Source organism: Arvicanthis niloticus, chromosome 16 (assembly GCF_011762505.2).
Source record: "Arvicanthis niloticus isolate mArvNil1 chromosome 16, mArvNil1.pat.X, whole genome shotgun sequence".
In the NCBI taxonomy this organism is placed as follows: Eukaryota; Metazoa; Chordata; class Mammalia; order Rodentia; family Muridae; genus Arvicanthis; species Arvicanthis niloticus.
The window spans coordinates 36916053-36943479 of record NC_047673.1 but is presented as its reverse complement, the minus strand read 5'-3'; the positions used below and the strand labels follow the sequence as shown (position 1 = coordinate 36943479).

At 43.8% G+C, this 27427-nt stretch overlaps 1 protein-coding gene and 1 long non-coding RNA gene across 7 annotated transcripts in view; one reads left to right on the top strand and one right to left on the bottom strand.

The window, feature by feature from the left end:
- Positions 1-17452, bottom strand: part of Irf2 (interferon regulatory factor 2) — a 106877-nt gene extending 89425 nt beyond the window's left edge. For 2 of the 6 annotated variants that reach the window (XR_013104399.1, XM_076914126.1), the window contains exon 1: positions 15705-16788. Coding sequence is in view for 2 of the 6 variants with exons in the window: in XM_076914126.1 (XP_076770241.1) it covers positions 15705-16773 (1069 nt within the window). In the remaining 4 variants the exon portion in view is untranslated. Of the gene's footprint in view, positions 1-15704; positions 16789-16837; positions 16900-17263 lie in introns of those variants that run through there. The other 4 variants (XM_034520683.2, XM_076914127.1, XM_076914128.1 and 1 more) reach the window with 4 other exon arrangements.
- Positions 17453-17572: 120 nt separating this feature from the next.
- On the top strand, positions 17573-26715 carry LOC143434692 (uncharacterized). Its single transcript, XR_013104398.1, has 2 exons — positions 17573-18042; positions 26035-26715. It is a non-coding gene; the product is annotated as an uncharacterized LOC143434692 (long non-coding RNA).
- Positions 26716-27427: the final 712 nt, after the last annotated feature.

Genomic DNA, 27427 nt, shown 5'->3' with positions numbered 1-27427 from the left:
TTCTTTCCTCTGTCCAGAGGGCTGGATATTGTCCAGAGGATTGATTGGACAGAGATGGTCTCAGCACAATGAGAAACACTTTAGGTTTATACTTAGAATGCAACAAAGGAAAGTTAAACCTTTGCTTGTGCCTATGATAACAGGAGCAGTACCTCACCAAAGCCAGATTAATGGCTTGTCAGAACTTTATTAATGAACACTCAAAATCTGAACTTTCAAAGTCTTAACATACTACATAAAGTTGCTACATAGAGAGAAGGAAAGAAATCTGAAATTTCTGATTTTTCACATACCTTATAGCACTCTCATAGACCTTTACAACTTGCATTCGCACACTGTCAACCACCGTTTTAGACCTTCACACCTGAAGTTTTCACATCCTGGGAGCTTTAAAACTTGCATCTACATACCTTAGTAACATACGTTACTTCCTAAGACCCTCACAACTTACATTCAACTTTAAACCGGTTCTTCCCATTCAAGCGTTTACCAGGAGACAGGGGTGGTTGATTTCTGAGAGCAGCCATAGCAAAGCAAGTTACTTTAAATAAAGAAACAACAAAAAAAAAAAAAAAAAAAGTTACATTGAAACCTGCCTTGTGAGTTTATCCCTTTCTGTGGGAAGGCTTCCAACAAGGTAAACTGTGCCTGAGTCTGACTTTTTCAGCAGGAGACCTAGACCCGCTAGACAAGCGAGGCCTGAGATCTGAGCTTCCGTATGAAACGGACTGCCCGGGCAACTGCAGCAGCCTTAGTGGAAGGAGCTGTTTTGCTTTAATGGTGTTAAACTGCTGAAACTAGTTAGCCGTCAACACCATCAGAGATCTGAGGTAGATAAATTAGAGCAGGAAGTAAAATCCAAGGAATCTATGTATCAATTAAAATGACAGAGACTTACCAGTTAGCTACCCTAGGTTCCCAGATGGTTTTGGTTTGGGATTTTTTGTTGTTGTTTTTTTTTTTTTCTGGGGGTGGGGGAGGGTGGCAGCAGTTGGTCTTCAGCTGCCACACAGGACAACACAGGTCTGTGCCTGCCAAAAGCCAGAAGGTCAGAGATTTTCCTGTGGAGAAGGAACTTGGAAAAACTGACCTATATTGGTGAGGCAGACTAGAGCAGTCATCTCAGCAGGGTCCACAGCTGAGGCAGGGCCCTGGTGGGTGAGGCAGGGAACAGTCTCTGTCCAATGGCTCATGTTACCACAGTCCAGGTAGAGTTGTCTGTGCCCCATCATCTTTGGAGGTCTTAAAGTTGTCACTAAGAGCTGGCATTTCTATCTATCATAGGAAGTTTTTTACATTGAACTTTTTTTTTTTTTTTTTTTTTTTTTTTTTTTGGTTTTTCAAGACAGGGTTTCTCTGTGTAGCCCTGGATGTCCTGGAACTCACTCTGTAGACCAGGCTGGCCTCGAACTCAGAAATCCGCCTGCCTCTGCCTCCCAAGTGCTGGGATTAAAGGTGTGCGCCACCACTGCTCGGCTTTACATTGAACATATTCAGGAGATCTCTGAAGAGTTTGAGGACTACTATTTACTAAGTATACCTGATTTTAAACAAACTTCATTTTTAGTTACTTGTTTTAGGCTTAACCTTGCAAACCTAAAGAGGAAGCTAACTAAAGCTCGTCACTGTAAATGAATTAATTACATCTGTACTTAGCAAGACTGTAGGCATGAATGCAAACTCGTACATTTATAAGGTGAGCATTCACTTGCACATCTTAGTTAAGTTTTTACAAGAAGTTAGTAGCTTTTATAAAATTAGTACTTTAAAGTTTTATCCCTGTTAAGTCTGAGCCTTCAAATTTGAGTTGAAGATTTAAATGAAGATCCTTTAGCAACAAAAGAAACCCATAAATTCAGTCCGTAGAGAAACTGGGATCTTTTCTAGACCAAAAATTAACTTCGCAAAGAGACTGGACACCTTACTTTTCTGACTCTTCTGCAGCGCACCAGTACAGAGTACCATAGTTTCTTGTATGACTCAATTTATCCAAATATCTAAAGCGTAACAGAGTTAGCAAAGGCAGAGAGGCTAGACATAGATCTTTAAAACAATTACTATTACCCCAAGTAGTCCTTCAGAATTCATAAACCTTATTTATCAAACGTATGTCATTCCTTACCTAAATACTCTAGCAGTCTAGTGTTGAGAAGTTAGCCGAGACATAGTAGCTCAACAGACACCTCGAGACCAGCTTCTGCTAACACGGGCATACCTTTATAACCTTAGAATAAAGCATGCTTTATTCAGCAAACCTCTTTCCCTTATCTAAAATGTTATAGAATCCTGGTATTGAATAGTGATTACAAGCATGACTGGCTAAGCAAACATCTCTAAGAATATGTTTATAATTTATCATAAGACTGAAATCCATCCCATTCCAAGATATTTTGGAGACCCGCTGTTGCCTCCTTAGTCTAAAGGGAGACTCACTGATAAGCAGAGAGCCCAGTAGGACTGTGAAGTTTTATGAGTGTTGCCTTAGTTGATTTACACTACGTGGTTCTCCTTAGGGAGGTGGTGGTGAAGTTACACTGCATGGACTCTTTTAACTTTGGTAAAGATTACTGCCAGGCACCTGGCTGCTTCCCTCCTGGTGAGGTCATTGGCCAAGATGGTGGCGAGGCACACGGTTGCTATTTAAAAATATCCATTTTCCTAGTAGATCTATTTTTCAAAGAAGAGTTGAATCTAAATTATGTATGCAATATATCCTAAGATATATCCTGAGTCAAATCACATGCATAGTAAGTTAGAGCAAATTAAGATTCCTTTTGTATAGACTTTTAAGCCCTTTGCTGTAAATCTTCAGCTAAATTTTGCTACAGATTTTTAGATCGTGCCCAATGAACTTACGAATCTTATGACAGTTTACAGAATAGACTTAAAAGATTATTTTGGGGGGAGCAAAGAAATTGTAGAGACAACAGATTTTTAGAAGTGGAAAAGTAGAAAAACTTTAGAGGTAAGAGACTTGGACGTGTACAGCAACTTTAGATGTAAGAGATTTGGGGGTCATTTGTTTGTGCAGTGGCAGGAGTTGTTACCAGATGCTCTGAAAATCGGGTGTACCAATTTTTGGTCATTGATTGAGCTGCACTGTACTGAGGCTAAGCCATTTGTGGTAAGATACGGAGGCTTTAACAAAATCTCTGGGTCCAAGAAGGAAAAAGAAAAGGCCATATAAGTTCTGGGTGGTTGTAAGGAAGCTACAGGCCCAGGAGGGCACACAGAAGCAGAGGGCAGAGGGAGCTGAGAGACAGAAGGGACAGAGTCAAGATAGGAACTCCATCTGAGGGAGGACTCCAGTATCACAGAGGCCCAGAAGGGCTTAAGAAAGACGTGGGCCACAGCTCCTCAGCTCAGTAGCTCTGGGGGAGAGTAAACGAAGTGCCTGGAGGGAGAAGAGGGGGTAAGAGTTGTAATGAAAGAATTTCAATCTGGGGCTTCCCCAAGCAGACTGAGAGGCTTGTGGGGCAGAAATGTCCCAAATGATAGAGAAGAGGCATCCCTTTCCACATAACAGGGGCCAAGTAGGGAGAAAGGAGCTGGCGCACCATGTGACTTCTGTGGTAATAATAGTAGACAAAGCAGGCAGCTTACCCAGTAGAGGAGGTGGGACAAGTGGATGGAACAGGCAGAGGAGAAACCAGCTGAAGAGGTAGACTGCAAGAGCCTTCTGGGGAAAGTGGGGGTGGGGCTCCAACAGAGGAAGAGGAGCAAGCTTCTTAGTAGAGAGATACCCACAAGGGCTTAGCGGAGCAGAGAAATGGAGAGGTGCCCAGGTAAAAGTACCTCAAATAGATAATTTTTTACAGCAATAGTCAAAGCAGCATTGCTCACGAGAGCAAAAAGATAGCAACAGACCCAGGGTCCACGGACAGATGAATGGATTGACAAAATACTCGGGAACATCTTTCATTGGAAAATCGAGATGGATTTCTGACACATGCCATACATAGCAAGGCTGACCAAAGAAAACATGCTGCCAAGTGACGGGTGTCAGACAAAAAGGCAACTGTGGTACGCTTCCGCTGACACCAAGAGTCACGTTCCCTGAGAAGGGAGAATGGTGGTTTCCAGGAACTGACAAAGTGACTGTTAAATATGAATCCAGTTTCTGGTGAGATGACTTTTCTTTAAAAAAAAAAAATCAGTAAATGGTTAGTGGAGAGGGTTACACAACGTGGTAAATGAACATAAGGCCACTGAGCTGTCCGTGTAAAGATGACTGGAAAGGCAAATTTTATGACTTAAAAACTACAACAGAAAAGAGAGAGTGAAAGACAAGGGGTGCATTTATTTATAAGTTTGCCACCCTCTGCCCCTGTTTTCTTCAGTCTTCTCTGATGAATAATAATTATTTTTAACACATGTGACTTGAAGTATTCACTATAGACACATATACATAGAAAGAAAAAGAGAGAGAGGGAGAGGGAGAGGGGAGGGGAAGGGGAGGTAAAGGAGAGAGGAAGGGGAAGAGGGAAAGAAAAGGGGAGGAGAGGGAAAGGGGAGAGGGAGAGGAAGAGAAAAGGGGGAGAGGGAGAGAGAGGGACATTTTTTAAATTAACTGAAAGCCAATTTTCCCTTCATAGTGAAGTCCTCTCAGGCCAGGTGAGAAGAGAGCCCCACAAATCACTCCATGAGGCACGTTCTCTCAGCACAAGCCTCCAGGGAGAGATCAGGGCATCACTTATTCAGGACCAGTGACTGCATCTACCTCAGGGGAAGGGGAAGTACCAAGTGGAGCCAGCCATCCACCTGAGTCACGTCAGTTTTCCTCAATGAAACCAGGCCCCTGACAGGAGCTCTACAGGCTGCAGGTACAAGGGGAAAACACCAATAACATCAAAACAGTCTATGGTTTTAGCCTGTTTTACAATCTACCAACAATCTGGTTTCTAAAGCAGTCAGATATATATACCTGGTCAAAAAGTCTGTCCCCATGCTCACCGTGGCTTCCCTGACAAAATGAGAGAGCTGTGGAGTGGCCCTTGGACTCACAGACAACCTCTAGTGGCTGCTAAAACCATTCTCTTTCTATAGTTGCCTAGTTGTTTGATCCTGCTATAAGTAACCGAGGCTCCGTGGTATGGAGAATGGAGATGCCTAGCTAAAACAACCCCCCTCCCTCTTCAGTTTGTACCGAATAACGCTCAAGTCAATGACCCAACACATGACCAAAACAGTTGATCCTTTCTGCCGAGCACCGTTCTCCACCCCATCTACCAAACTGTAGCTGTACTGATACTCAGGAAATATAAAAATCAATCAATAATCAATATTTTTGATACCCTAAAGCCACCTGCCCTTAGCAATTCCTCTCCTATGTTTTCTAACGACTCTGAATACATGCATCATCTGAATACGTCATCGTTGTAACGTATCTCAAAATGGAAGATTCATTGCTTCTACCATTCCTCCTAGGGCCTCCTTTATGAGCTTTCAAACTTTTGCCTTCCTTCTATAGTGGAGAGAAGAAAGGGGAGCTTCAAATATGGCAGCAGGTACCAATGTGGCCCACATCCCTAGACACCTGCTCTTGGGACAACAGCCTCAAGCCTGACTTCTCTATTACAGTTCTTCTTTCCTTATTAAGAAGTCCTTAACTTGAAAGGTGAGACCAACCATGTGTGAAAGTTAAATTCTCCCATACAAGGAAAATACCAACCCCTCCCCCAAGGAAGACTCATTATATAGACTAGCCTTCTGGATTATTACTTTAAAGAGAGATTATGTTTTTCTGTTCTTCTGTTGGTTGCAAATCCCTAAACCACCTAGAATTCACTTAAAACTAATCTGCTGTGTTTTTATTGGAAGAGAATAATCAGGAAAGTTCTACCCCACTGAACAGCTGGGAATTTTGTTGCTGAACATTTTGGTTTAGTCTTTATTTTTCTAGCTGCTGGCCCTGCTAACAGGATTCCATGAAGGTCACATTTAATCTTGCAGTGACAAGCTACCTAAGCATTTCTTAGGTTGGCTTCAGTAAAAATAAATTGCCTTAGCTCTGTGGACAGGCCTGGTGCTTCAGCCCAACAATTAAAGTCAAGGGGAACAAATGGAAGCAGCCATAAAACACTGCATTTTATTTCGCAGGAGTTTCACTGCACAGGTTAATGGCTGGGAGTCTGTGTTAGTGGCATTAACAACGGTATATAGCTACTTTAATCCACATAGAAAACAACAGTTCTCGGAAGCTTGTCTCCAGTTTACCACCAAATAAATTTATATTCATAAAAAGGTGTAAATATCACTGTTGGGAATGAAATGTCAGGTTCTTTCAAATGTCTTGGTATGAAAGAGAAAAGCTGAACAATTTTTCACCTTCTGAGTGTTGAACCTCTTCTGCATAGTGTCAAGTCCCCTTGCTAAGTGACAAGATTCCATGCCTATGTGCTAGATACATGTACCAATAGGTTTCTAACACAAAGCAGTCCGGTACCATCCCTTCTGAGCTGGATTTCAGCTTTCCAAGCTAACCTTTGCCTTCAATGGAAAATCAGAGCAACAAATATTTATCTAGTTCTTACTGCGTATCAAGTGCCCATGAGGAATGCAAAGAAACACATGACACGGGCTCTCAAATAACATATCACGAAGGAGAGGGAAATAAAAAAGGACAAATAACCAAAGCCTTTCACAGCACGCCGAGAGGCCCACAGATACTCAGGTGTACACACAGCTCGAGGCTGTTGGAACAGTGTGTGCTTCTGTGGGCGCTCGGAATATTTATTGGGTTGGGCTGAAAAAAAAATCCAGTAAAGCTTATGATGAGAGGGCAAAGGACAATCGTAAGTTCTGACAAAAACAAGACTTCACCTGCCTCCCTTCAGTCTTTTTAGACTCTATTCCTTGTATTAAAACTCTCCCTGGAGTGCTTGCACTTGCTTGCTCACTCGCTGCCCCCCCCCGTGTGTGTGTGTGTGTGTGTGTGTGTGTGTGTGTGTGTGTGTGTCTGTGTGTGTGTCTGTGTGTCCGTGTCTGTGTGTCAGGCTAACCCACAGCATCACTCATCAGATACATTCTGCCTTTGTTTTGATAAAAGGCTTGTGTCACTCACAGGCATTCTCCTGTCTCCACCTCCCCAGTGCTGGAATTACAAATGTGGATCACCAGGCCTGGCTTTTACATGGGTGCTGGGGATCAGACTCCAGTTCTCAGGCTTGTACAGCAGGTACTGCATCAACTAAGCATCTCCCAGATCCTCTCTGTGCATCTTTCATCAGCTGGACCATCTAATAGGTAGCTGCTAGCCCCTGTGTCTGCTGAGCACGCACAATGTTGAATTAAAGCAAGCTGCAGGTTAAAAAACAACATACTTTAAAGGGGAATGTAAAATAACATTGTTTTTGCACTGATTATATTGAAATAATATTTGCAAAGTGATGGGTTAAACAATTTTCATTATTAATTTCACCTCTTTCTTTTGCTTTTCTAATATAGATACTAAAAATATTAAAAAAAACAAGCAGGCAGTTCATGTTGTATTTTTCCTTGAGAGTGTCCTCCTCATTAATAATCCTGCCCCTCCTTGGTTTTGTCCTTCAGTCTCTGGACTAGTTTTTGATATTACCCAACCTTAGTTTTGTCGCAATCATAAAATGAGTTTGTATTCATAACTGGAGCGAAACTGTTCTAGTAGTTCATCAGATAAAAATTAGGCACTTGGAGTCTTCTTCCACTGTGAAAAATCAGAGATGACAGAGTGACAACAGCTTCCTAAATGTCCCTGAGATCTGAAAAGTGGGTGTGGCAGAAGCAGCTGCCCTAACCTCCTGGGACAGGAGATCGGACATGAAATCAACAGGGACAGTAGAGGATGCAAAGGAAAGGGATGTTTCACCAGGCTTCTTACTTGCATACACCCTGAGAATTAGATCTGTGGCCATTTGCCTAAATTAACTGCTCTTATCTGATAGAAAAATAAAAAACAAAACAAAATAAACCCCCCCCCCAAAAAAAAACCCTCATCTCCTCAAAAGGACCAAATAATACTGCCTGCTCCAAGTCTCTTGCTTAATTAGTGTCCTGAGTTGCTCAAGCTAAGACCCCTGTGTGCTCAAGCATTTCTACTGCAAAAATGATAGGGATGGACCATAGACGACATCCCATAATGTTAACACTCATATATGTCAGCAGAGCCCTGATCCAATAAGAAGGGGAGAGGGACAGTTTAGCCACAGAGTGAAATGCTCCAATCATGACCCACCAGGATCTAGGTGTGTGGGCCGACAATGTAATGATCCTCTGTTGGCTTGCTTGTAAATATCAGTGACTCTTGTCTCCTGCTCAGATGTTATGCATTTCTGTGGTATTTGCAATCATAAAGGGCAGAACTGTCGAGTGGGGTAACATCTTAGACCATTACTAGTTCTTGGCCTAGTGAGGCGATGGTGTCTCCCAGCCTTGGTTAGAAGAGCCCCAGTTCTAGACCCTGAATTTGCACAAGGAAGCAGAGTGAGCTGAAGAATGGCTAAGTCTACAGGTAACATTCTCAGCAGCATCCAATTCCCATTTATTTATTTATTTATTTATTTATTTATTTATTTATTTATTTATTTATTGTGGGAGTTCGGTTTGAGACGGGGTTTCTCCATGTATCTCCAGCTGCCCTGGAATTCACTCTGTAGACCAGGCTAGCCTTGAACCCACAGAGATCTGCCTGACTCTACCTCCCAAGTGCTGGAATTAAAGGTGTGAGACACCACTACCTGGTCCAACTTTCTTTTTCTAATTTCACATTTGCTAGAGATAGACCAGTGGGGACACATGAGCATTATCTTATGAACGCTTCTTTAGGTATGAGAGTAACCATGATCCAAAATTAATTCAAATGTGGAAAATACAAAATGTCTCAAGGGATGCTAAAAAAAAATCAAATATAATCCTACCATTAAACTTTTTCCCACAATTTTTAGCATTGCATAAACAAAATACATACAATTTTAAAATAAGAGTGGGGCATAATCTACTATCCTTTTCTCCCAGACAACTAGCATAGGATAAGTATTTAAATGCCATTCAAAACTATGAATTTTTAAAACTACCTATCTTGCAGATATATCATAATTTATATATGTTTTTCTTTTTAGATAGTCAAAGGGCTCCCAAGTTCTATATAGTAAAATCCAATTCTATAAACACCCTTAAACATACATCTTTGTTCTAACCTCTAGTCACCTCCAGGAAGGAGGTTCCTAGAAGCACCATTCCTGGATCAGAAAGTTTAACTCTTGCTTGGTTGAGGTTTGTTTGTTTTGAAACAAAGTCTCACTGTGTATCCAGGCTAGCCTTACGCTCACTATACAACCCAAGACAGCCTCAACTTTGTAACAATTCTCCTGCCTCAGTCTCCCTGGTGTTAGGATGGCAAGTATGCACCATTGTAACATGTTAAATGTTCAAGCATGTTAACTTTAGCATTTAACACCGTAAGTTAAATACCACCAAGTTAAATTCCAGAAAATTCCTCCATGTAAAGCCTCAACTACATTATGATCCCCTAGGTTTCCCAACCGTAGGTGGCTTGAGATACCTACCTAGCTACAGTGCTACAAGGCTGCTACAGTTCAACCTTCACCTATTCTTGAAGAGAACACAATACTATGCATTTCATTTTCCTGGTTCCACATATACCACTTGTGATCTGACAAGAGTAACATCCAATCAAAGAGCAGCATGGGGGAGAGGAGGCGGGCCTATGAGAGCTGCCATAGTGTCTTTGATTCATTGTATTGCCTCCTATCTTCTGGGAGGCTTTTTTTTAATAGAACATTTGGGGGGCTTACAATGTGAGTCTCAGTCTTTCAGTTCCTAATACTTCAACATCAATACCTCTAAGGTGACCTCAACCATGCCAAAGTGACAATCTCCTGCAAGTCCAGTAAGTCCCCTGTAAGCTCCTGCCCTGCAGTTTCCTATCACAATCTATCTTCCATGGGGTTAAAAGGTCTAACCCCAGAGACAACAGTAGAAGCTTTTAGCATTTCAATTGACCCTTGAGTAAGTACTCGCTCATCTTTCCTTCCTTAACTCCATAATGTAGTTGAAGATTTGTAACGAAAGAAATTTCCCAGAATTTAACTTAGTCGTATGTAACACTTAAAATGTTAAAAAAAAAAAAAAATGTCCAAACTTGGAGCCAAAGAGATGGCTCAGTGGTTAAGAGTGTTTGATGCTCTTCCAGAGAACCCAGGTTCAGTTCGAAGAATCCACAGAGACTCATGCTCATCTGTAACTCCAGTTCCAGGGAATCGACCACTCTTGTCTGGCCTCTACAGGCACCAATCATGCAAAGGATACACAGACATACGTGCAGACAAAACACTCATACACATGAAATAAAAATAAATGTTAACCATCCACGCCAGCTGTGGCAGTAACACAGTGTTGCCTGCCTGTCTGCCCCTTCCTTCTCTTCCAGTACCAAGAATCCACTACCTCGCTTTCTCCTCATTCTCTCTCCAATTCTCCCTTTGCTGCTGGTCTACCCACCGCCCTACCAACACCCTGCTTAGGTGTCAGGGCACTCTCTTCCCATAGCTATTCTTTTTCTCTTCTCCAATAAATCTAGAGTAAAAAAATAAAATAAAATAAAAACAAATAAAAACAAATAGCTGACATTGGCTGAAATAAAGCCATTTGTATGCAGCTACTTCGCATCCAAAATGTCAATCAAACAAGATGTGGAGTGAGTCAGAGATGTGACGCTCCCGGGACAAAAGAGCATCTCCTATCTACAAAGGACTTCTTTGGATTGCCCCGAAATCTGACAGACATAGGCTCAGGAAGGGCAAGTTAAAGTGTAAGCTCCCTTTCATTTGGTTGTCCAGAGCTGGTACAAAGATAGCAGTGTATTGATGAAGTACATTTGAAAATAAATGATTTAGGAAAATGACATGGGAGGTACTTTATCGTTCAAAAAAAAAAAAAAAAAGAAATTCGTGTAATGAAAACTGGACAGGCTTTTATCACACAAAATTCTAAATTAAGATCTATGTTTGACTACATTGGTTGTGCTCTCAGGATTTAAAGAGAAAAATGCTTTAAAAAGTGCCCCCCCCCCAAGAGCCTCCTGTTTTTCTTATGGGTCACCACACATCTCTTTGTTCAACTCTAGTTCTTTCTGGCTTATCAGAGCTGATGAAAGAAAATATAAACAGAACGGAAACAAGACAAGTCAGGAAAAATAACCCACCCAAACTATCTATGGCCTTCCTGCACACAGAGACAGCATGCAGCCGTCTTCCTTGAAATGGAAAAGTCAGAGAAGGAAAACCATGATGTGAATTCCATTGGGGGTATGAAGACTCATGTCAATAAGGACAGCCCCAAGACAGGTGAGTCCTATTCAAAGCAATATGGACAGTGCAGAAGCAAGTGGCTTTCGCTTGTTCTTTGCTTGGGGTAGCCTCTAAGCCAAGGCCAAGACTAAAGACTAGGCCTGGGAAGAGGTCCTTGAATACTGAGTGGTTCTGTACTTTTGCCCTGGCCACACAATGGAAGGAGATTGGGATGATGGACCTGTCACACCGCAGGGAACAAGAGGTTCATACTGAGTGAGAGAAGAAAAGAGAGATGATATACTGTAATATACTATAATACTATGGATTGGAGTCAGTCTCTAAAGAATCCTGAATGGTTTCTAAATGTTCCTTTCCCTTAGTCATTTAATAATAAACAAATGTACTGGCCTGGTCCCCTGAGGACTGCAGGACTATCTAACCACAGTTTGTGGAATTAAGCTTCCAAAAGGGGAAGTTACTAAAGAATGAATAAAAGAGATAAAAGTCAACCCCAAGGCTCAGGGTGTAGCTGAATGGCAGAGCACCTAGCACACTCAAGGCTGTGGGTTCAATTCAGGGCACATACATGTATGCACATGTGGGTGCGAGTGTGTGCACACATGTGCGTATGTGTGTGTATGTATGTGTATGTCTGTATTACTTCAAACAAATCAATTTGTATAATTTGTATATGACTAGACCTTGAAATTAATGTGTTTGTGTAGATATAAATTGTGTGTGTAGAATTCACAGCGCACGCATGCTGCGAATTCTACGCTTCTGAGCCATTCACCTTCCTCTATACAAAACCTTATACATGGCCAGTTGTCTACAAATGTTTGATAAGTGAATGTGTTTGTGGGTCACCACATTTAACTAGCTATTCACTTAAAGTTATGGTAAGGGATTTCTGGATCCCCAGAAGAACTCAAAGCTCTGAGGGAAGTCCTCAGCTGGTTCTAGTATGTCAGGACTGAAAGTTTAACACAGACCTTCCCAGAGTGCCAACACATGGGTTTCCCTATGTTTGGGTAAAATAAGATTTACTAGATTTGATGTGAATCACATTTTCTCTAAGTTGACCAGGAGTTCTGACTGGGAGCCCTGAGTATCTAAGTAGTGAAAAGAAGGCTTCCTAAATGAACAGTTTGTCCCAGAGACTCCTAAGATGAATCTTGTAAGGTGTAAAATCAATTTAAAGGGTTTCCTGACAGTCACATGTTGGCAATCATAGGCCTACTGCATGTTCTGAATTCAGAGGCAGACTGAGGAATCTTCACATCATGGCCAGAGTTGGGTATCAGCTGCCTGGGGCATGTACTTTTCTGGGTAGATGTTTTCCTTAGTATTTTATTTTAAAATAATGGCTTCATGTTTAAATCTGATACCCATACGTAATTTATTATTCTTTTGGGGCTAAGTCAAAGCTTGATCAAATTTCCTTGGCTACAATCTCCACTAGCTAACACACCCACTCAACTCAGCCCACTATACAATAAACTGATATTCTGAACTAAATATTAATCCAAGCCAGCCAAAGAGCAGGACATAAACAGGGCAGACAGAGGTAGAAAGTCCTCAGCTCCTCCCCCATTCAGGAAGGAATACAGATGAACATAATTGGGTTTATTGTATTAACAATTTATTTCACAGCAATTTATTTGTGCACATATCCTATATTACAAATATACACTATTGATGCTTATTTTCGCCTGTAATACCGTGTTACTTTACAAATATAGTGTTGAGCACTCCGGAAGTCAGTGAATCCAAGTCAACCAAGTCCCTTTAATGACAGCGCAACAAAATATAGAATAAAGCTAAGTCAGATCTGTAATAGCAATGACTTAGAGTCTGGCACAACGGTGAAGAAAAACCAGACCAAAGAACAGTGGCACCTGTGTGTTGTATTATAAAAAAGGGAAACATGTTGTATCTCATACTCGGATCCTAACCTATAATACACACATATGTATGCACACAGCTCTAATATGTATGCTATTTAGAAAAGAGACCAAGAAAGAGTAATATTAGGTGATGGGAAAGACAGAATGCAGGCAAAGGGCACCATGACTTATGAAGGAGAACATAAAGCTAGTGTTTTTTCTAGGTTTTAATGTTAGTGGTAGGTGTAACTATTAATGAAGTGTGAACTCCCCAGTGATGCTCCTTGGCTTCAGAGAGGCCATTGTAGCTGCACAGAGATTCAGAGAAATCACTGAGTCTGGGATTAAGCAAGTGTTCACCTGAGTGGTTACCTTAATCTAGTTGTATGATATCTTTATGTGTGAGTTCATTACAGTAAGGTAATTTAATGTATAAATAAGTTGGAAAAACACGTATCCAAGTCAGTTATTCCATTATCATTTGATCTCCATGGATACCACTTAACTTTTTTCCTAGTAGACAAAAAAGAAAAATTCCCTCACATAATATTTCACTGCTAAATATTTTCTTGATCGTTTACATATAATAGTTTTCCAATATTTAATTCTTTGCCGTTATCTGTCCTGATTGTGATTCCTCACTTTTATTTGACAGACAGGCTCTCAGCCTGTATCTGACCCTGAACTCACAATCCTCCTGCCTCAGCCTCCTTAACGCTGGGCTAAAAGGTATGCGCTCACCTCCCTATATATTTTTTAGCTTTAACAGTAATATAATAGAACTTAGAAAGTCAGTGTGTGACATATTTGTGGGTTGCTATAATTTACACAATGTTCTTCCACACACAGTATCACAATTGTTCCCCCAAAGCAGCTCTGTAAATATAAGACACTATCCTCTTTCTTAGACTAACCCCCAGAGGTAATTACTGTATTTAGTTTTGGTTGTTGTCAGCTCACAGCAACCTCTGTAGAACCTGAAGAGGCTGTCTGTCCCTCTCGGTTCCAGTTGGTTCCACACGGCCTGCCACTGTGTCTGGTAGTTCACGGCCCACAAATATTTGTCAAATATATAAATAAGTTCTCCAGATTGCTTCAAGCCTGTTTGGGGGGAGGCAGATAAGGGACTTGTGATGAGATGCCCAGTGTACAGTAGTCTGTTTGCTAAAAAAAAAAAAAAGGAAGAGAAAATGCTGGGAAAGAAATCCAGCTTTTACTGAATAAAGCTAAGATTAAAAGGGCAGTGCTCTTGGGTATGTGAGGAAATCAATGTGCGTCACATGACTACCCAAGTTTCAAGTCTTCCACTCTTAGATTTAAACAGATTTCACTAGCTCTGGTATATTAAATATTTACTTAATGAAGTATTCCAAGAGGCCATAGTTCCTAGGACCGTCAGGACTTCATGGCAATTCCTCTTTTGCCTTAATTTGTTTCCAACAATTCCTCTTTTTTTTTTTTTTTTTTTTTTTTTTTTTTCATGAAGATGACGTTTTTACAGGTAAGTCATTCGGAAACATGTGAACTCTTCCTGACGTTTGAAAGTCAACAGGAAAAAAAAAAAAAAAAGACCACTCATTGAGAATGAAATATGTTAAGTGTTTAATTTTAAGAAGCAGTAACAAATCATAGCAGACCAGATCTCTTGGATCTAAGCACAGGCCAAAAATCTAACTTCTTACACAACAAGCTACGCTATAAATTATAATCATTCACCAATTACAGTGAAATTCCGGACTTTGCCCCATCAATCAATAAAAGTTCCAACATTACCCCCTTAGAGATGCCAACTCAAGCCCTAAATATTCCATTTGCTCGAAGCTGCCTTAGAAAAGCCAAAATGGCAAGATTTTATTGGTTTCTATTTTTGTGACACATACCACCCCACCCCCCCAAAAAAGAATGAGAGTTGAGAAAAATCATAGAATTCTGCACTTGGGCGAGTGATTAAGTTAAACAGGGCAACCTCTGGGGCCCTGCTCTGAGCAGGCAGTGTACAACTGTCTACCATGCAATCAACCACCTTCTAGAAACAGTAGGCTTAAACAAACCGGTCCCTGCACCTGCCCTTAAGCACCAGAAGTGCAGACTGCTAACTTCAAATGCTACTTGCAGTCAGTCGATGCATAACACAAAAACACAACAAACCAGCAAAACTAATAAATGACTTCAGGCTTGACGACAAGCTCCCGTGATTCCTGAAAATGCACAACAGGAAATGTAACTATCCTCCACCCTCCGGAGCCATTCATCAAGAGCAGCCCGGAGTCCCAGCCACACGGAGGCCAGTGGCAGAAGGCTAATCCCAGCACCACTTTGCCTCCCTGGCACAGACACAACCAAGGAAGGACAAGGAGTGTCCACACGGGAGGGAGGAGGGGACTAGGAACATGTCCCCCAAGTTTCAAACACACTGGGTTGTTAAGGACCTGCAAACCGGCTCTCAAACGAGTGACAACCTCGCCTGCCAATCCCGAGGGTCTTATTTACATCCGACCACCTAGGATCTGGACTGATCCGGGCTTCTCACCTGGTGCCCGAGCACAGTCCTGGCTCGCGGCTGAGGCTGCCAGTCTCCTTCCCTTCCCTGCTCCTAAGGATCCAGGGCTTGAGGGTGGCAAACGGTCTGAGACCCGGGGCCCAGCGGACAGCGTCCGGGGAGCCCGGGCCCTGAGCTCTCCTGAAGGCTTCCCGGGCCGCTCAAGGGAGCCAGCCCCCAAGGCCGAGCGACGGGGACTGGCCGGGCACCGCGATTGGCCGCGGCCCGCATCGCTCGCCCAGAGAGCCGGGCCGGCGGGGCGGAGGGGAAGTGGTGGCTGCCGCTCTGCACCAACCATGTTCCGCCGGCGGGCGAATGTCACCCGGCGCCCAGAGCGGGTCGGAGGGCACAGGGCGGGCACTCGGATTCCCACCGCGTCCCGGAGACCCCAAGCGCTCACCAACCACCTCCCCCATACCCGCCCGTGGGGCGCCGCTCGGTCCCCGGAGGCTCCCCGCCCCCACACCTCGCCCGTTCCGTAGCCAAGGCGGGTCCGGGCCCAGCGCGCCAGGCCGGCCCCGGGGGCGCCCGCGGGGACCCGGAGGCGCTCGCAGCTAGGCCGCGCCAGGGTGGGTGACCCCTGAACGCAGAGCCCTCCTGGGACGCGCCTCCCGGGCGCCTCACGCGCTGGGACAAGTGCAGTCACAAAGCCCGGAGGCCAGGCCAGGCGCTGGCCGGCGGGGAGGAGGACGCGACGTTCCTGGCGAGTGGCAGCGGCCCAGTCCCTAGGAAGCCGGGCGCGCCGGCCAGGCCCGCGCCCAGCCGCGCGCGGAGCCCGCCCGGCCCGAGTGGCCGCTGGCACCCGACGCCAGTCACCCGACCCCAAGCCTCGCGGGCTAGCGCATCCTGGGACCGCCTTATGGCAGCCTTCAAGTTTACAGTGGTCATTGCCCGGCCACGGGCATCTAGAGACCGCGGGTGCCAGTCTATTTACACCAGAGACCGCTGGGAAAGAAGGGCCGCTGGGCACCGAGAAGAACCCGGTTCCGTTCCTCGGACCTGGTGGCGACAGTGTCTGTAAACACACATACACATATATACCACACCATACCACACACATACACACACACACACACACACACACACATCAATTTTATTTTCAAAGAGGCCGGACTCCAGCGGACCTGTACCCACAACGCACGACACCTGGAGCGCAGAACCACACAGAGCAGATCTGTGTCCATGGAGCCACCTCTTCGCATCTGCAAATCCAAAAGTGAAATTAAACCTCCACTAACCTCCTCCTCCTCCCTCTCTACCTCCTCCTCCTCTTCCTCCACCTCCTTACAGCCTCAGCAGCCCCAGTACCGGCGGCAACAGCAGCAGACCCCTGCTTCCCCTAAAAATCAGATGATCCATAACTGCGCCGACTCTTCCTCCAAAAATCGGTATTAATATTTATGAACCCTGGCATTTTCCGTCTGCAAAACATCGTGTCAATGCATCAGGACGCACATACATACAGAGGTCCTCCTGTCCCCATCAACATGCCCCTCGAGAGAAAACACACGTACAGCCACAACTATTATTTGGAGAAAAAAAAATGTTACCTCTCAGTGTGCTTTTTTTTTTTTCACGCTACCAATACAATCCCGCAAGGTGTGAGTGTTGTCAGGGTGTGTAAAATGGAAATGAAAGCCCGTCAGTTGAATAATCGCAGGAGCAAAACTAAAAGTTAGTCCCCGGCTTGCCTGAGAACAGTCCAGATCGAAAGCAAAACAAGGAGAGGAAACTGCGAGGAGCCGAGGCTGGAAATCCCCCCCACCCCCGCCCTCTCCCGGCCCCGCTCCCTCCCTCGCTCCCCCTCCGCCCTCCTCCCTCCCCGCCCTTCCTCCCCAGTGTTTGTTTCAAGCTTGTGCAACCCGGAGGTGGAGGCAGAGGGAGGGTTCCAGCCGCCAGCCCGGAGGTGCGGAAGTTCGCCGCCGCTGTTCATTGGCGGCCGGCGCGGCTTTCATCATTTCTCGGAAAAGTCAATTTCATTTTCACTTCCCCACGTCGTGGCTGCGGGGAGCAACAAGCGGCAGCGCGTGAGTGTGTGGCTCGCGCCGAGGGGGCGCGCGCTTTTCACCGCGGCCACGCTGGGAGTGTGGGCTCCAGAAGTGGCGGGCCAGGCGCTGGCTTCCGAGTTTGCCACCAGCTGGTGGCTTTAGGGAAGGAAGGAGATATCTGACTCGGCATCCTACCTGAAGATGGAGATCAACCAGAGAGAGAGAGAGAGAGCCTGGGAAGCCTGGGGACCCTTCCCGACCTGTGGGTTAAGTGTTCAGAACCTCTGTGTTCAGGCTGCATACACAAACTCATCTTGGAAAGTCGCCCGCTGCAAAGGAATGTAAGGAACGAAGTCAGCTGAAAAGACGGCCTTACTTGCGCCCCTACTTTATTGGATCTCCTACTGGGGGCAGGGGGGTTAAGGGGGGTTGAAGGGCCAGCCTGGCACTCTGTGTGAATGCTAGGATGGTGAGGAACGCCTTCCCCTAGTGAGTCACTCTCCAAAGTTACTCCATGCCTGTGCCCTACACGTTCCGTTCCTGCAAGATGAGATGGGCAAGGGTGTGAGTTACTGGAACTTTAAATGTCTTTATTGGGACTAGTCCTGGAGGGAAGGCTTAATGCTGCATATTAACTCCCAGCTGAGTTCAAATTAGGCGTCCTTATTCGTTGGCGGATGTCCTCTGTGCTGTTCCGTGGAGACAATACAGAATGCAAGGAGAAGGCCTAGTACCCACGACAGGTGCAGCCACCAATGCCTATTGGTTCTAATAGGCCAGCTCACTTGGAACCTCCTGCTCTTTTGGTCGCATAACTTTAAAAGTATTCCCATTACATTTAGTTACACTTGCTTCTTGCCTGGCTTACAGTTTCCGGCTCCCATAGTTACACTGTACAATCCTCGCATTTATATTTCATATGTCAGTAACCACAAGAATATATAAACTGCATGGTGTCCAGGCCAACTGGACAGTCAAGTGGGACCCTTAGACCCTCTGGAGAGGACTGAGATGCATAAGAAAATAAAAAGGCACAGCATGTCAAGAAGTCTGATCAAGCTGGCAAAATTTTTATTGTTCACACTGTTTATATACTCTAAAAACAGGATATGGGGAGGGGTAGGAAAGGAAAAGGGGCTTTACAGGTGGAGGAAGCTAGCTGCAGCTGTGGGATCTAACTAAGTTATTCTTGCAAAGCCTTTCCGTTACCAGGGGTTTTAAAACATCTATCTGGAAGAATGTTGTCTAGAAATCAGGAGGAAGGGTTACTAAGGTGGGTTGCTATGAAGCCTTGTTTGAAGTTCTGAGAACTGACAAGTGAATCATGGAAGGTAAGCATAAAGAAGAATAGTAGATAGGAGAGCCAAGGATGAGTGTTTGCCAAGAGTAAGGCCTTGCCATGCCTTCCCACAGCATGGTAGTTGTCTGTCTTTGCCTACCAGGCACCTGAGTTAAAAGCCTAATAACCATAGGTCATTTTTTTTCCTGGCTTTTTGTGTGTATGGGTGAGTGTGGTCCATGTGTGCATGTGTCCAAGTAATGTATTCACAGAGGCCAGAGTGTCCTCCTCAGTTTTTCCCCACGTTGTTGATTTGAGACAGGGTTTCTCGATGAACCTAGAACTAGGCTGGCAGCCAGCTGCTCCAGCAATCTTCTTGCCTCTGCCAGCCACAGCACTGGAATGAGGTGGGCACGTAGCCAGACCTGGCTTTTCATGTGTACTGAAGATTTGAATTCAACTCCCTATGCTTGCTCGGCAAGCCCCCTTCACCCATCTCTGCAGCCCCCTTTTTGTTGTTGTTGTCTTTGCTGTTGCTGGTCTGCTGGTTTTATTTTTGCTTGTTCACTGACTTGTTTGTCTGCTTTTTAGACAGGGTCATCTTAGGAAGTCCAGGCTAGCCAGAACTGTTTTCCAAGCTGTCCTAGAACTAATAATGTTTCCGCCTTAGCTCTTGAGTCTTGAGGCCTGTGCTATCTCTGTTTATTTTAATCTGTGCCAAAACCATTGTCTTCTCTTCCCTAGAACAGGGAGAGGAAAGGCCTACATATATAGCTCCTCAAATCCCCATCAACCTGCCTTCTTTCTAAACTTCTTTCTGAACTTCTTGTCTCTATTCAACATCCTTTATGTGTAGGCCCAAGGAACGAAAGAAACAATGCGGTCCAGTGAGGCCAGTTGATGTCTCCTTCCTGGAATCTATGACAGGAGCTTCCTCAGAGGTGAAAACTCAGGGAAGCCAAAGAGAACCATGCCCACAAATCTCTACCCCTGAATCCATGCACAGAGGCTAATCCTGGAAACCCTGTTGCCGGGTACAGGAAGCATCCTGTCTCTGTGCTTCCCTGATGATTGGCCTCTCATGTGTGTCTTTACTAGATTCTCCATCAGGGAATAGCCCTGCCTGCTTTAAGTGCAGCCCAGTCGAACTCTTTTAGAACGAGCAATGGCCTACTTGTATGTGATCTTTGATCAGCAGCAAAAAACTTTTCTTGGACTGTTTTTTTTTTTTTTTTTCACTTGCTCTTGATACCTTCCTCCCCACACCATCTATCAATCCATCCGTCCAGTCCTATCAGTACACATCCAGTTACAGTCAGTCATGGCCTAGTTACCGGTCCATGCAACACCCGTCTCTGGATGCTCAGATTGCAATTCCTGAGAGCCATGCCCCATCCCCATCCTTGGGTTTCTCCACAGCAATAGACACATGGTTACCCAAATTAAGGAGAAGTTTACTTCACTTAAAGCCCAACTCTTGTCCTCTCTGCCCTTCAGAAAGCCCATCTGAAGCTTGCAGAATAAAGACCATATTGGTTTTAAGACACGTGAAATCAGTTTAACGTGGTGGCATCTAGCCTCACGTGCTGCCACCACAAGTTCCTATATGCCCCACTGCCCTGCAAGCATACAGAACATAAGAGTTTTTCCTCACATTCCTTATTTGTCATTAGCCTGGGGCCCGGCCCATAGAGGGTCAAATATTTTTGAATTCACAATTCCTTGCTCTTTTCTCTGAGTTCATACAGAATAGTCTAGACTTTCTCAGAGCATTTGTTTTATACTCCAATAACATCTTAAAAGGTTGGTTAATTTTTATTTTGTGTGCATGAGTGTTTCACCTGTGGGCATGTGCATTCTCTGTGTGCCTGGAGCCCACAGAGGTCAAAAGAGGGCGGCAGATCTGGAACTGGACTATGGATGGTTGGTGAGTTTCCATTTGGGTACTGTCACTCCACACCCCTTTAATAGCATTTTAATACAAATGTAGCATTGTATAGAAGTCAGGAAATATAGAGAAGTTGAACGAAAATCCGAGTTGCTGAGTGTGGTGGCACTCTGCAATCCCAGCATTTGGGAGGCTGAAGGAGGCTGACCCTGAGTTCAAGGCAAGCCTTGGCTACATAGGGAAACCTCATTTAAAAAGAAACAAGGTTGAAGATGTAGCTCAATTGTTAGTATTTTTTAATGTAAGCAAAGACTAGAATCTGGCCCCCACCATGTACATAAATGTACACACACACACATAGACACACATGGAGGTGGAGTCCCACAATTTTATCCTCAGAAATAGATCTATTGATATTTGTATGTGCTTCCAATTAATAATCTTTGAATGTGCTGTTTCTCATCCTCATCTGCTCATCCTTTCCTAGTGCAGACTGCACTTCCCATCCCCCGCTGGGCTTCTGTGATATCTTTCTGTCCTGTTCCACTTCTTGGCTGGCTCTTTCTTTGCTGCCAGCCTCCTAAATTATGGTGTTTCCAAGCATTCTATCATCAACCCTCTTATTTTCTCATTTTATATGTTTTTCCTCTTTGGACGCTCTCATCCCCGCCCAGAGCCTGAGATATCACTACAGATGGTCCTGAACTTAACAATGGTTTACTTACAATCTTCCAATTATGCGGTAGTACAAAAGCAAGAAGGACTTAGGAGAAAGCATACTGCAAATCCTGGACTAATACTAGGAGGTATAATACTTTGTTGCCATGTTGGGCAATGACAGACATTCTCATCTGCCAATCAACCCCAAGGTTACCAGGTAAAACAGCCCCCACCCTGCAATGGCCCAGTTGCTACACTGTAACCTCTAAACTAGGTATATCAATAGTGTTTTAGGATACAGTGTTTCCACTGGTAATGAGTTTATGGAGGTCAGGCACCTTACAAGCTGAGAAGCATCCATATTTGGTGATGATTTCAAAATAAACTCTGAGCTACTGACACATATTACTTCCTAGATTTGCTCAGATTCATATATATTCCTAATTCAGGTCAATACTCACACTAGGAGAACACAGAAGGGGTCTCACAACCAGGCTGCCATGAAGTCAGGATCTTCCGCCCTCGGCCTCACAAGTTCTGGGATTACACACTAAAAGTAAACTCATTACATCTCTCCCTACAAACTCATATTTGTCATTTCATCGGGAGCCAGGAATCTGGGAAACATTATACCACTGACACACACACACAACTTGTTTGAGCCCCTGGGGCTGCCCTAGACATAGGTACTGTGCAATTTTCCAGGCTCTTGAGCTCATAAAACCTAGGATGAATATCACTGTGTTCTTATGCCCTTGATGAAATGTCACGGTAGATCAGAGATACAAATATAACTCAAAACATCCACATGGTGCTGATACACATAGTCACAAAATATTTCTTGGCTCTTTGATGAAATACATACACATTCTCATGCACACATACACATTTCTGTGGAAAATTAATCAATACCGAAAAATACAATCTTTTTGGTAGTCTGTGAGAAGAGTACCATTTGCTTTATAGTAAAGTTAGAATATATTCTCAGGGATCGCATCTTTCATTGTATCTGCAGAATGGACGTCTAGCAGAATCTCCCTGGGTATGCTAATAGTTATCTCTTCAGGAGAGTTAGGACAATAGTTAGTATTTAAGCAGGGTGTGGGTAGGTCTCTCTATGAGTACATCCTGGCAAATAGGAAAAACTGAAGACACACTTAGAGTGAGACCCCTTTTCAAATGGACATCTAATTTATCTTACTGATAAATGAGATACTTATAATAGAATCATCACTCAATTAGCAAATGTTTGCCAGGTGTCCAGAAAATGCTATATAGCAATGTACCAAAGGAATCAAAACCACTGTCATCTGGGACACTTTTTTTTTTTACAGTCTAGTCAATGTTGATTTCCAATATAGCATCCCCGGGATGGCAGGGACATGGCCTTGAGCTATTATCACAGCCCTTAGAATTGCACATCACAGTTCTAAGAAGGTGCACTGTACAGCTTGTTAACTCAAGTACACTTGAGATGAAAGCAGAGACCCTTGCCAGACTGCCAGCTAATGTTCTAGTTCTGCCCACAGAGTCACACTGGACGCATTCTGTGCTGGCCACTGGGGCACTCCTCCATGGTTCTGAAATTCAGGAGGGAGGACATAAGAGGATGCACAGTGAGGGTTCCACACTTGCCAGAGCGCATGCTCCTTGCAGAGAGAGCACTGCAGAGATCAATCTGGTGAGGTACAAAGTGAGCAAAGACAACGAGGTTAAAGGTCAGACTCTAGCAAAGGCAACAGAGCTGAGGTGATGAGCAAGCCTTGGAGGGAGTTCAGTGAAACTGGAAACACACATGTTGGAGACATTTTTGAGCATCTTTGCTCCTTGCTTCTATTTTCACTAGAAACAGAAGCAAAGCTTAGTTTATTGCAAAATCATAAAAATCATGAGTTTACATTGGGTAATAAATTGCCCAATGCTTAATAATAAATAGTCTGGTGAATAAAAGGGAAACATAACTCTAAAATTTCTAGGATAGCTCTCTCTTTCTCCATCTCGGTCTCTGTGTCTGTCTCTGTCTCTCTCTCTCTCTCTCTCTCTCTCTCTGCCCCCCCCCATGTGATGAGTGTTCTTGTCCAAAGGGAAGGCTTGTAACTTCGAAAGCTGTCCTGAGTTGGTTTTTTCTCATCATTTCCCAAGCTTCTACTTTTAAAACAAAGTGAGACGGGCCCATAGCTTCTTGATGTTCATTCGAAAGGAGTGCCTTTAGGGATTAAGGAGAGAAATTTCAGATGTGTGTGTAACCCTAAACTGAGCAAAGCAGAGCTGGAGACATGTGGAGACATGGCTCATTTGGTAAAGTATTTCCTGTGAGAACACGAGGACCAGAGTTCAGATTCTTAGCACCCATCTAAAGGCTTGATGGGATGGTGCATGCCGGGATTCCAGCAGGCAGATCTTTGAATGTGAGGCTAGCGTGGTCTACAAAGTGAGTTCTGGGCTAGCCGGGGCTATATAGTAAGGCCCCATCTCTAAACAAACAAACACATAAGTAAGTAAATATAAGCTCACATTCTGGGTAGTGGAAGTTAGATTTTAACATGTAAACATGGGAGGAAGCCATGACTTAAGCTATGACATCATGTACCAGTTGTGGGTGAGGCACCTGAGCAGAGGAGCAAGTTGAGACCCATGCACCAGGAGTTGGAGGCCTGACATCTTCTGAGAGCTGGCAGAAAGAGTTGGGAGGACATGAAATGGGGTAAGAGGTGGGCAGAGCTGAATGGAGGAGTCTGGACTTCATTCTATGAGCAGTGGGAATTATGGAATCCACCTATGGTTTGAAAGATTATGCAGTAAATTTCCAAATCACCTCTTCAACATCAAAGCAGCACAAAGATTTCTTAACTTGCTGGCCCTCTGGAGGGATTTGCGACTGTTCCCTCGTTGCCTCTTAATCCATAATTCCAGGGATTTGCTGAGAAACATGCTGATCTCCAGTCAGTGTTTTTACTTCTGTGTTATAAGTTCTTAAGAGAAAATATTCATTTCTGTTCAACTTCCTCTCTGATTTCCTTCTTCACGGGTAAATAATGTGAATATAATTGTTGACTCTTAACAGCACATACCCAAAACACCTTATGGTGGCAGGTGGGGGCACACAAATTTCATGCATACTCTACTTTCCTCCGATTTAGGGGCAGGAAAAAAATGATGATTGTTTTTGAGATTGTGTCATGATAAAAGTCATTCATTCCAGAATTGTAATGGTTCTGGGTTGTGTTTTTTATTTTGATTTCTAACATTTTTAAGTTTCATTTCGTCCATTAATAACTTCTTTTGTAATAGTTCCTAAAATTTTTAAGTTTTATGGACATGTGTGGAACCTCATAAAAGAACAGTCTACCATGTTGCTTGTTGTTGTTGTCTGTTTGTTTACTTTTTTTATGTATGAGTACACCCTTGCTACCTTCAGACATACCAGAAGAGGGCATCCAATCCAGTTACAGATTGTTGTGAGCCACCATGTGGTTGCTGGGAATTGAACTCAGGACCTTTAGAAGAGCAGTCTTAACCACTGAGCTATCTCTCTAGCTCTTTTTGTTTGTTTTTAAACTTCAAACTATGGATCCTAGCTTTAAGCTCTACTCTACTCTCTATGTTTGTTTTTAAAATTAGGTCTAGAGCAACCCAGATTGTCCTTGAATTTGCTATGTAGCCAAGGCTCATCTCCAACTTCTTATCTTCCTGTCTCCACCTCCAGAGTTCTGGGGTTACCGGTGCCTGCCTCCATGGCCTGTCAGGCGACCCTCTTCTTAACAAATAGGCTTACTTCTTACCTGCATGATCCTGTTCTGGGCTGGGAAGACAATCTGCCGAGTGAAAGAACAGAAGAGAACAGTTGCTACTCCGATCTGCTAGTCACACTTCAAGTTCAGATTACCAGAGATGAGAAAGAAAACACAGCCAGCCATGTTTAAGCCACCATACAATAGAAGAGAGAAGGAAGTGTTTGGCCAAACAACACAGGGCTATACAATGGGCACTGCTGATGGAGTCACATGGGGTGAGCCTAATTAAAGTCTCGCTGTGTGCCCAGCCATATCAGGGTCACCAACTTAATGGACCCATCAATAGTCAGGATATTCTCTAGTTAGCTCCATTTTATTTGTCTTCACGTCTTTTCTTGACTTTCCAGTGAGGTGAAGCTGGCTGAATTATGGCCTTGTGCTTCACAGTACATAGTGAATGCTGGCATGCTTCCATGAGACACCCTAATGGCCATTTCTTCCTGACTGAGAAACTGGAGGACTCTTAGCACTTGCTCTGTTATCTCTCCCATCAGTCACATCTGACCACATAAATGGTTTTTTTTCCTGTGTGGATATTTTTGTTTATTGTTAACTTAAGTGTGGCACACGTTAAAGGTAAGAGAAAATTAAAATTTTATATGAACACAGTATGAAACACCTCAGTGGCACCGTGCATAAAACCCAAAGGAGGATACTTCAAAATGCCAACCATATTCGCTTTGAATAAGTTATTTTTTTTCTTTCTTTCCAGAACTTTCCTGTTTGCTCCTCATACCATCTAATCTGCTAACCTAATGGTCTCCATGTTTGGTGGAAGATATTTTTTTTTCTATTCAAAAGGAATACTTGATCATAAGTTTCATTTTTATCAATGTAAAATTTGGGGTGCTTTTTGCAGGTGGTTTCTGGAATTTACTTCAGGATACTTTTATGAATCGTATATAAACTCCACAGGCATAGAAATGGTACTCAGACATGCAGGCAGGCAAAACACCCACGCCATCATCTCTGAGGACCACCGTGGCATTCTTCTGCTAGACAGTACTGTTGTGGAAAAGAAACAAGCAGACAGTAGAGTCCAGTCCACTGGGTGCACTTTGAAAACAAAGGGCTCTGTACCTTTCTGCTCAGCACATCTCCAAAGCTCACAATGAGTTCAGATCTGGATAATTACTCTCCAGGAGGAGATGCTTGTTTCAAGGGTGTGACACACATAAAGCACAAAACTAAGCAGCCACAGACAGGGCTGGTATGGCTACAGCTTTGGCATATGTGCGTGGTTTTGTGTCCACCTTCTACCCCACCCCTGGCCGTAAGATGATGTACTGGGAAACTTAGTCCCAGGTTGGCAGTGTTGAGATGAAAAAAAAAAAAAAAACAAAAAAACCTTTCAGTGGTGGGGCCTAGTAGACAGTGATTTGGTCTTAGTTGCCAGCTTTAAGAGTTAATGTGGCTCTTTTGAGACCCTGATTGGTTCCAAATACAGTGGGTCGTCATAGGAAAGAAGAGGAAAGCAAAGCAATCCTGTCCCCTGAACCTGTCTAGCTCCCTGTCTTACCACGTGATCACTTCTTCCTGTGTGAGTTCCTACACTAATGCCATCTGCCATATTGTGGTGTGACCTTAACTGAACAGTTCCTAGGACCTGCTTTTGAATGACCAGACCTGTGAGTTTAATGATTAATAATAATATTAACAGTAGTAGTAGTAATCACCTTTTTAATTATATGTGTGTTTCTGTGTACAGCGATGTGCACATGTACATAAGTGTGGGTGCCCTGGAAGCTCTGCATCCCCCTAGAGTTGTGAGTTACAGGAGCCAATGTGGCTGCTTGGACCACTGTGAAATCTCTCCCCATACCCCCATGGAAACCCTTCTATAAAGTGTTGACTGTTGGGTATTCTATCATAGCAGCAAAGGCCAGCCTCATGCAGATAGGAAGCAGTGAAGCGTAGCAGAAGACTGCAGAGCAAAGCAAAGGCTCATCAGGGTTCCAGCACAGAGTGGCTTTTGAGCTCAGTCTTAAATAAGAATGGGAAAGTAAACAGTAATTAAAGAAAGATTTATATGTATGTCATCCATTATTAATATCCAGCATTGAAAAGTCATGACAGAGGCTTTCAGACTTCTTGAAGATCCACTT